General features: G+C 48.1%; 1 protein-coding gene and 1 long non-coding RNA gene across 2 annotated transcripts; both read right to left on the minus strand.

Moving 5' to 3' along the window:
- Nucleotides 1–805: 805 nt before the first annotated feature.
- Nucleotides 806–2,755, minus strand: LOC119102058 (ATP-dependent RNA helicase vasa-like). Its single transcript, XM_037225431.1, has 4 exons — nucleotides 2,732–2,755; nucleotides 2,231–2,411; nucleotides 1,521–1,796; nucleotides 806–999 (listed from the first exon to the last, which is right to left on the minus strand). The coding sequence occupies exons 1-4, from the start codon at nucleotides 2,753–2,755 to the stop codon at nucleotides 896–898; spliced, it is 585 nt and encodes a 194-aa protein (XP_037081326.1). The 3' UTR covers nucleotides 806–895.
- Nucleotides 2,756–2,972: 217 nt separating this feature from the next.
- LOC119102059 (uncharacterized) lies at nucleotides 2,973–8,054 on the minus strand. Its single transcript, XR_005094641.1, has 3 exons — nucleotides 7,969–8,054; nucleotides 3,435–3,554; nucleotides 2,973–3,020 (listed from the first exon to the last, which is right to left on the minus strand). It is a non-coding gene; the product is annotated as an uncharacterized LOC119102059 (long non-coding RNA).
- Nucleotides 8,055–10,970: the final 2,916 nt, after the last annotated feature.

Raw genomic sequence — 10,970 nt, forward strand, 5'->3', positions numbered from 1 at the left:
ACGTGCCCGCGGCGCTGACGTGCCCGGGTCCTGCCGACGGCCCGTCGGCAGGACCCGCGGACGGCTGCAGCCCGCCCGACAGCGTGCTGGTGATGCCGGCTGCGGACGTCGTGTTCAAGTTCGCCTGCTTGTTCGGCGACAAGCCCTACAGCCACGAGTTCCTAGACACCGTCGGGCTGTAGTGAGCCGGGCCCGCAACCGCGGTGCGCTCCCGCGTCCGCGCCAGTACCGGCGCGCAGTACGTCCGCGTGAAGTCTCGCTGGCGGGCCGAGTCAGTGTGATGGTGACGATGGACAGCAGTCTTCGCGCTTTACGTGCCTATGTTTCTGTCCCAGGCCTCGGAGACTCGAGAGACGGACCAATAAAAAACGCATTTATTCGACTCCGCGAGTTCAATAAACTACAATAACTGAACGCGTGCTATGCACGCGGCTCCGGATTGCATGGTCCGGGTCGGCTCCCGGCAGACACGTGCCGGCTGTCCACAGACGCCACAGCGCGCCTCGAGCGGCACCTGCCATGCTGAGATGCGGGGGCCGGGCGCTACCCTGTCTCCCGCTCTCGCGAGCGCGACCAGACGGCTTTCACAGCCAATATCGGCCGGCCCAGCCCCCACCCGCCGCCACAGAATACTGGCACGAAGCCAAGCTTCCTCATGGAATGCCGCCGGCCACGAAATACGGTGTGCCGTCTTCGCGCTACCGGTGCGCAACGCCGCCACCCCGGTGCTCCGCCAGGCGCGGGCGCCGGTCGCCGGCGCGGGGTCCGGCCGCTGCCAACCCGCTAAGAACAAGCCGCCGGCCAGGCGCCCACTCCCGCCGGCTAACACAACGGAAACACTATCTACAGCTGCCACGACACGGCATGGCACGCGGCACGGTGGGGCGGCGCCGAGTCAGGCCGTCCCGGGCGCTAGTCCCAGTCCTCCGCGTCCATGGTGGCCGGCTGCTGGTTGTAGCCGGCCGCCGCGCCGCCCATGCCACCGACGCCGCCGCCGCACTGCGGGCGCACGAGCCAACAGTCAGTCAGATGCCGGGCGTCACCGGCCGGACGCACCGTGACCTGAGCCAATCACACCACTACACCAGGCTGGCGAGTTCGCATAAATAAGCACGGGACAACGCGGCTGGAGCACACCGGCGAAATCCAGATGTGGACACTCGCGTGCCCCAAACTGACAGTCGGAGCTTTCTCGTCAGAACGATACTGCAACGTAGTTTCCGTTGCAGTGTAGGAAATGTGCGTTACCTTATCGGCGACGTCGCCAATTCTGGGGCATCAAATGATTTCATGGGAGTAGAACTGAAATTGGGTAGAACTTGGCTTCCGCACACCAGTCGTTTCTCTCGTCTGATCATCTAGCGGCCGCCGTTCCACTTAAGAATTATCCTGGGTAAGGAGTAACTGACATAAGCAGAGACAGTGCACAATGTCGCAATGTTGCTCGCCACGAGAACCATGAATGCACCCTGTCGGTGCATTCCTCCCGCCACCCCGCGCCAATCACGTCCCCGACGCACCGGCCAGACTCGCCCCGCGCCGGATGTCGCGTGACGCGTACGAGCCGCCGGCAGCGCCGCCGAAGTCGGCGCTGCCGGCGTCGCGCTGCAGGAAGTCGGGCACCTCCTGCTCGGCGCCGGCCAGAATCTTCACCAGGTCGGCGGCCAGCGCGCTGTCGTAGAAGCCGATGGCGCTGCCGGTGTTGCCCACGCGGCCCGTGCGGCCGATCCGGTGCACGCAGTCGTCGATGGCCTTCGGCAGGTCGTAATTGACCACGCTGGCCACGCCCTTGATGTCTGGGGGAGGGGTGTCGGTTAGCCAGGGCTGCGCCGCGTCATGCAGATGCAGTGGGAACAGTATCCGGCATGTCGCAACAGTCTACTTACATGACCAACAAAATAAAAAATTACTACCAACGAATTAATCTCCGTTAAGCGTTGTGCTCATACAAACTGGATCAGGTTCACTGTTGGATCGGGGACTTTGCTTACCCCTGCTCACTTTCGTTCCGATCTTTTCTGACATTAACATGGATTAACTCCAAACGCAGGTACAATAATTACTCACGGAAGGGCACAACAGTTCGACCTCTGTTTGATGAAAATCTCGACGACGCCTGATCACGACGCGCCACACAACACGCCTGGCATCCAACCACGCAGCGTTCGCTTTCGGCCACGAGCGCACGAGCCCCGCCGACATGGATGGTCTCGGGGCGGCGGCCACTCACCGAGGCCGCGCGAGGCCACCGACGTGGCGATCAGCGTCGACGTCTTGCCGTACGTGAAGTCAGCCAGCGCCTCCTCGCGCTCGCGCTGCAGCCGGTCGCCGTGGATGCTGGTGGTCGGGAAGCCGGCCTGACACAGGTGCGACGCGATGAAGTCGGCCACCCGCTTCGCCTCCACGAACACCTGGCGGGAGGGGCAGGCGAGGGCAGACGGCGGCACGGTCACGCGGCGGCCGCGGCCTCACGGCTGAGGGTCGCCCATGGACCCGGTCCAGGTCGCGCTCGGTGCAGCAAAAGATAACGAGCGGTGGAAACATCACGGTTCGACTAGGCTTTAGCTTAAGGCTTCAGCTTATGAAGGTCATATGCATTATTAGAGGAGCCTGACCACAATCCGCGAATACATTTACTGAGCCTTAATGACAAGCTGAATACCCATCACTGCCGTTAACTAGCATTGGCGCTGGCTTGAAATCAACAGTGTTGAAGTTGTTCTGGTCTCACTCGCAGGATCTTAGCTCGGCTCATACATTACCTCACGACAGCGACGCGCGCGCGCGAGCGACCGGATTATCACTGCTCCGCGATTTCGGGCGCGAGTCAGCTGGTGATCCGTCAACTGATCTGACGGGTCACATGACCCGGCGCCGGGAGGCCTATATCACAATTGAAAATGTTGCAGTTATGTTATCAATTTTTCTTAATAAAGACAGAGACATGCCCATCATTAGAAGACATTACTAACGTCGGCGAATGGTGATAGCCATCGCCACCACCAGGTTCCCTCAGGTACCTGTAGTGAAATGAAGCACTGCTTAAAAACGCAAAACAGGGGAACCACAGAATAAACATGACTGCAAGCCGCGGATTTATTTTGCACTCACGACAATCATGCGGATGGTAAACTCCATTCACAGGCTCGGAATTAATTGCTGACGTCTAATTTAATTCACACGTCCAGTTAGGTAGTAAGGTGCAGCATGTTTGGAACAACTCATATCGTACTGTAAAGACCTTTGAGATACGAGAAAATTTGCATGCAAAAATGGGTGATAACCTCTTCCTTATAGGCTTAGGCACCGTTGTAAAACAATCATAGCCAGGTGCAGTACCTACAAGTAGTGTTCCTGAAGCTGTGTGCACGCTGCATGATACAAGGTTGTGTAGCCTAAAGGGCACTCTGCTGCCTGAACAAACCAATGGTTACCCTTTAGCAAGGTGCAGGATGGTACGCTTGACTGTTGGTAGGCCGGCCTTTCGCATCGCACGTCGCAGGATCATGTACGTGCTGCTGGACACCACCAGCTTGTTGCTTGTTGCCGATCGTCTGGAACATAACACACTGTGAAATAGAAATTGTAATAGACTGCAGATGTAGAGTTAATACCTATGACGATGACTGCAACAACTAAGGTGGGGACTTACTGGCAACTCTGCTCTGGCTTTAGAGCATAGGAGCAAACAAGCTGCATCAATGTTTTATACGGCATTGTCCACACAATACTACATGCAAATGTGCAATTTCACTAATTAGACAGATTTCAGGCTGCTAGTCCCTTTAGTCATCTAGGTGTTTCATGTAGTCCTTTAAGTCCCTGTAGATCTTACTAAGTTCCTTGTGTTTGGCACAATATGATCACTATAAGACAATGTCAGCATCAGATTTCAGGCTGCTAGTCCATTTAATCATCTAGGTGTTTCATGTAGTCCTTTAAGTCCCTGTAGGTCTTACTAAGTTCCTTGTGTTTGGCACGATATGATCATCATAAAACAATGTCAACATCAATAAGTATTGCAAATTTAATTATCTTTATGTCATCACTTAATGCAGTTTGTACTATGATTTTTGTAAAACAAATTTTAATATTCTTGTTCAAAAGTAAACTAATTTTCAAAATCAACCCAAAAAGAAAACACTCAGAGCCGGATTCTGGTCTTTGAGATGGTGTAGACACAGGAAACGCTGGGGTGCCTGGAACACATTCCCTGTGCTGAAAACAATTCAGGACATCAATGATCAGTATCAGAAAGATTGACAACGCACAAAGCTGTCACACGATGTACAGGTTATACGACAGCACTGCGACATGTGCGCCAAGTATAACACAAAACAGTGTTTTACTTGCATCATATAAATGTTGATATCAGAAATTACTGCAGCACACTGAAATGCATGAATGAATAATAACTGAAAGCGGACATGGCAATGAACGAGACAAAAGGTGATCACAGAAATGCCATGTGCGTTCTAATGTTGAATAAGTTCAAGCCTGAATGCCAAGGCTAAATATAACGTGTCTGACAAAAAAAAAAAAAATTGGCCGTCAGGCTGGAAAAGGGATGTGACGGAAAATGTGTCTGGCACACTCCATGCCACGTCTTTGGAACACTGATACCACATACATCAAGTCATTTCTGTTGGTGGCCTTGTTGAGCTGGGAATCTGAAAGAATCACAGTAATTGGGAAACTGGATTACTATACAATGCAATGGACATCTTCTACTTCAAATGAGTAATGCAAATTGAAATTATCTGCCCACAGGGTGTGCGTTGATCATTATGCTAAGTGGTGATTCATCAGGAGTACATCTGAGATGCCAAAAATGTCTGACTCATTTTGAAAGGCCCGTCATCCCAAAAATAAGTAATACAAGCTGAGGCCATGCACCCTTGAACTTTGCAAGCTGTGAGCATGGTGCATAGCTGTCACCAAATCTAGTTAATAGTAAGCAAATTTAGTGTTTTAAAAAAGTGGCAGCAGCATGGCAATACCCAAACAATGTCATGGCCAGAATATGACAGCTTGGAGCTCAGCCAAGTGCAAATCTGTTTACAGCACATAGAGTTCAGTGGTAAGTTGAGTACACTGATGATTCCTGTAAGTTGGAACAATGGAATAGTTTTTGACTGATATCCCTGATCCTTGCCTGACTGACAAAATTCACACTGTATTCACACTCGACCGGTCCGGAAATTATCCCCCGGATTAGTCCCCCATACGCCATCCACAGCTAACTGTCATAGCTATGCATGGCGAGAACAGATTCTTCGTCTTGACCATGCTCTGAAAGTTCTCCGGGATTCTCTGTCGCTACGGAAAATTACCGGACAAATTTCCGTGACGGCACTGCCGAACGCCATTCCGAAAAATTCCCAATATTCCGGATAATTTTACAAGAGTATCTGCCGGCCGGACGCGCCCCGCAAAAATGCAAAAATGCCTTCAAACGTGCCGGCAAAAATGCCTTCGAAAATTAAACAAGGTCTTTAAAAAGCAGATGCACGCGGCAGCTGAATAGCGGGTGCAATTGCTAGGAGCTGGTCTTACGGTTGCCACCAATTTCAGAAATAGATTTGTTTATGTACTTTATTGCCGCAAAAAACATACAAGATATTAATGTTGAGAGTAACTGACTGGGGCCAAGTATGGCATGTTGGCGGAGCACGTTGTATGACACATTGGCAAGTAGCTTTTAATAACATTTTTGAGTAAGTTCAAATACTTTTCCTTGTTTCCATCACTAGGTTATGGGCACCACATGACCAATGTAGTTGGCGCGCCCAAAAGCCCAAATCATCATCGTCATCATACTTGTTTCCATCTCCTACCTATCTCACCGCCATCATGGAGCTACACCTTGGCTATTTGATGTAACCACTTCTTAAACAGATGAATTACACATACTTGCATAAACTTGCATGAACAGTGTGAATTTTGTCAGTCAGGCAAGGATCAGGGATATCAGTCAAAAACTATTCCATTGTTCCAACTTACAGGAATCATCAGTGTACTCAACTTACCACTGAACTCTATGTGCTGTAAACAGATTTGCACGTGGCTGAGCTCCAAGCTGTCATATTCTGGCCACGACATTGTTTGGGTATTGCCATGCTGCTGCCACTTTTTTAAAACACTAAATTTGCTTACTATTAACTAGATTTGGTGACAGCTATGCACCATGCTCACAGCTTGCAAAGTTCAAGGGTGCATGGCCTCAGCTTGTATTACTTATTTTTGGGATGACGGGCCTTTCAAAATGAGTCAGACATTTTTGGCATCTCAGATGTACTCCTGATGAATCACCACTTAGCATAATGATCAACGCACACCCTGTGGGCAGATAATTTCAATTTGCATTACTCATTTGAAGTAGAAGATGTCCATTGCATTGTATAGTAATCCAGTTTCCCAATTACTGTGATTCTTTCAGATTCCCAGCTCAACAAGGCCACCAACAGAAATGACTTGATGTATGTGGTATCAGTGTTCCAAAGACGTGGCATGGAGTGTGCCAGACACATTTTCCGTCACATCCCTTTTCCAGCCTGACGGCCAATTTTTTTTTTTTTTGTCAGACACGTTATATTTAGCCTTGGCATTCAGGCTTGAACTTATTCAACATTAGAACGCACATGGCATTTCTGTGATCACCTTTTGTCTCGTTCATTGCCATGTCCGCTTTCAGTTATTATTCATTCATGCATTTCAGTGTGCTGCAGTAATTTCTGATATCAACATTTATATGATGCAAGTAAAACACTGTTTTGTGTTATACTTGGCGCACATGTCGCAGTGCTGTCGTATAACCTGTACATCGTGTGACAGCTTTGTGCGTTGTCAATCTTTCTGATACTGATCATTGATGTCCTGAATTGTTTTCAGCACAGGGAATGTGTTCCAGGCACCCCAGCGTTTCCTGTGTCTACACCATTTCAAAGTCCAGAATCCGGGTCTGAGTTTATGCAAGTTTATGCAAGTATGTGTAATTCATCTGTTTAAGAAGTGGTTACATCAAATAGCCAAGGTGTAGCTCCATGATGGCGGTGAGATAGGTAGGAGATGGAAACAAGTATGATGACGATGATGATTTGGGCTTTCGGGCGCGCCAACTACATTGGTCATGTGGTGCCCATAACCTAGTGATTGAAACAAGCAAAAGTATTTGAACTTACTCAAAAATGTTATTAAAAGCTACTTGCCAATGTGCCATACAATGTCCTCTACCAACATGCCATACTTGGCCCTAGTCAGTTACTCTTAACATTAATATCTTGCATGTTTTTTGCGGCAATAAAGTACATAAACAAAACTATTTCTGAAATTGGTGGCAACCGTAAGACCAGCTCCTAGCAATTGCACCCGCTATTCAGCTGCCGCGTGCATCTGCTTTTTAAAGACCTTGTTTTATTTTCGAAGGCATTTTTGCCGGCATGTTTGAAGGCATTTTTGCCTTTTTTGCGGGGCGCGTCCGGCCGGCAGATACTCTTGTAAAATTATCCGGAATATTGGGAATTTTTCGGAATGGCGTTCGGCAGTGCCGTCACGGAAATTTGTCCGGTAATTTTCCGTAGCGACAGAGAATCCCGGAGAACTTTCAGAGCATGGTCAAGACGAAGAATCTGTTTTCGCCATGCATGGCTATGACAGTTAGCTGTGGATGGCGTATGGGGGACTTATCCGGGGGATAATTTCCGGACCGGTCGAGTGCAAATGGAAAATTTCCATGGAGGATTATCGAAGAGATTACTATTCGTTCAGCAATTTTCCCTTAGCCGAACACGCCCGTGATTGCATACTCATTCCTCAAACTGAGAACAGTGGAAAGCGACCGCACACCACATTCGAGGCTGCGTGCCATATTGAGACGTGCATACCCTGAACTTATTGCTGAGATGTCAGTGATACACCAGACATATTCGGCGTGAAGTGTTTTTAACACATTGGGAGCGAGGTACTTACGCGAACAGTCAAATCATTTTCTTTTCTCCTGCGATCACTGCACACACACCACCCCATGTTCCGCATCCCCCACCGATACAAACAGGACACTGGCTGGGCGTGGGAGAAAATGCCCCGTCGACAAATGCCGCACAAGCCGAAATTGCTCACGATTATGTTCGCGATACACATTCAGCAGTACAATCTTAATAACAGCCAATCACCTTTCGCGTATTGTAACACATGTGCAGCATCATCGCCTTTGCGAATGAGTCAGCCCCCATACGGTTTTTATCATAAACGAAATATGAACAAGCAAACAACCAATAATATCACGGATATCTAGTGACGTTTCTATTGCGTCATTAATCACAAGGCGATTTTGAAATAGGGGAACTATAAGGATTTTGACAGTTTGCGGCCGTGTAACTCCGGAACCAAATCGTTTTTGGTCTTAAAAATAGTATGACCGTAAACTGCATCAAAAGGTCGTCAAGATGACTGTTTCAGTTCAAAACGCCATACAAATGTGGAACATTCCCTTGTGGAAAAACAATTAACACCTTGTTCTCTCGCGGGGTCACGGCGCACGGGAGGGCTCACGCCTTAAAGTCTGAGGCACTGTCACAGCTTATCCACGTCATGCCAGTTCTCGAAAAGCCAACATCGCAGCAAATAAAACAAAGAGAAACGTTGATGTTCCACTTTTTCTGGACAAGGCAGATGGGATGGAACGGTCTACAGTTGAAAACGGCTGGCAGTGCGGAAGCCTCAAGCTTCCAGACGTGAGCGTTCAGGCGTACAGCCTTAAGATGGCGTGGGTAAGGCGAGTGCCCGACAAGGGATGTAGAAGCAAGTGGAAGGCTGTAGCGTGAGCGATAGTGTTTGAGGATAACGAGGGCACAATATTCAACTGTGATGGCGACCTCTATGATGCGCGAGTTCCACAAAGACAAATTTTGGTTCCAGGCAGTAGCCGTCTGGAACAAATTAAGCCTCATGGAGAAGCCATCGGGTAGCGAGGTATCATCCAAACCAATCTGGTTCAACAAACACATGCACCTTGAAGGCAACAATAACTTTCAAAGACAGACTCTAATCGGGCATGGCGTTTGTTCTTAGGGTGGCCGACTTGTATGACCTTGGGCGGTGAAGGCTAAAAGATGGAACTGAGCTTCGGTCCCAACATATCTTAGGAAACTTTCTTCTGAGGCATGCTTTGTTATCAAAGTTACCCGGAGAATGGAGAACAATGCTTTTACGAGGCAGATCATAGATATCAAACTTGCCGGCTTGTTTTGAGCAGATTATGAAGGCACCGAAAAGCACAAAGTGGTCTTACGGCATCTTGACAAAACATTACATTAGGTTCTCCTGAAAAGGCGCAAAGAAAATGGAGAGGTTACCTTAATATCAAAGAGACATTTCATTGGAGCCATATATTTTCAAGCGTGTATAAAAGCAGGAAGGATTTTAAGTTGAGGTGGCTTCAATTCCACATTTTACACCGCATACTACCAACGAACAGCCGCCTGGCTTGGTACGGGATACGCGACTCGAGTGAGTGTGAGTAATGTATTGTACGGAGCGAGACCATTTCGCACATGTTTGGTACTGTCTTGAGGTTAGAAGGCTTTGGAGTCGACCTACAGCGAGTCTTGCAGATCCAACTTACCATGCAGTCTGTGGTCCTGGTTCGCCGCGAGGGCAATCGGTCCCTGCACTCGGGAACGGTGTTTATGAGCATTATTTTGGGTAAATCCTACATATGGCTATGTAGGATCTCGGGTTCTTGCTCCGAGCTGCGGGTTTTTTAACTTCAGCATTTCACTCCATAAGAGTTGAAAATATATAGCTACGGTCATAAACGGGCTTCTTGGTGACATCATTGTCTGTCTCTTCGTGGTCCATGGAAAGGCAGAGTAACTGGCCGTCGTGGGGAAAGGAAGAGTAGAAGGGCAGGGTGAGGAGAGGTGAGTGGGGTTAGAGAAGGGAAGTTGGGAAGGGCCTGTCGCACTGAGGCAACAAGCGAGCATTAATACCAGTGAATTGTTTCACACCCTAGGGCAATTCGCGTCGTCAACCATCTGTGCGACTGCATAGTATATGCCAATGTAGCTGCCATTAAGTGTGGGTGTCGTAACAGTGCAATCTGCAGGAAAAACAACAGCATTGGTAACGGGAATTCCATGTGTTGTTAATTGGATCTCATGTGTTATCAATATGCTGTTAATTCGATTGTTGACTGCCCATGTGTTGTAAATGTGCCAAAGCTCGCTGTTTATTTGTGTGTATGATATTGAAATGGGTAATAAATTAATAAGTAATACAAAAAACTATGTGTCCACCGTGGAGTTTCGAGCTTTTTTAAAATCATATTTCTTCTAAGCCGTCTAGCATCACAATTAATCATTCCATAATCATTAAGTCAATCAAGCACTTATTACTTCAGTTCATGTTCAGGGTAGCATACCTGTAACTCCTCCTCTAAAGCTTTTATCTCTTTCTTTGGAGAATATTTCAGGCCTTTTTCTTCTGCTCCAATTGAAGATTCACAAGTTGTTCTCTATACCTTTTCGTAAAACCCTCTTTCCTAACTGCTTGAAAGTGCAATTTTATGTCTGTCGATCCTGGCAAAATACTTTTTTATGCATGTTTTGTTGAAAACGATTGCTGAATCTGCACTGACGAGCTTTTTCATGAGTCGTTCCAGTTTCCGGACTTAGCAGTATCGCTGTGCTAAAAGCTAGTTTGTGCAAAATTACTTATATATTCGGCAACCTGTACATTCTCACGTTTTGCGATCTTATCTCATCGTCGGAACAATATAAATGACACAAGTGATACGCTTCGAGTCTTTAAGAATGGGGCTTGTGCACCACTGTCTTGGGAACATCTTTCAGTACAGAGATGACAAGTGACGTAAAACCAAATTGAAATAAGAAAAACCCCAGTGTTACTGTGATGCATATGAAATGAACCCAAAATGGAAACAAAGCGGACACATAGCCCTAACCACATCC

This window comes from Pollicipes pollicipes, unplaced genomic scaffold, assembly GCF_011947565.3.
Source record: "Pollicipes pollicipes isolate AB1234 unplaced genomic scaffold, Ppol_2.1 Scaffold_5453;HRSCAF=6448_pilon_pilon_pilon, whole genome shotgun sequence".
Taxonomy (NCBI): Eukaryota; Metazoa; Arthropoda; class Thecostraca; order Pollicipedomorpha; family Pollicipedidae; genus Pollicipes; species Pollicipes pollicipes.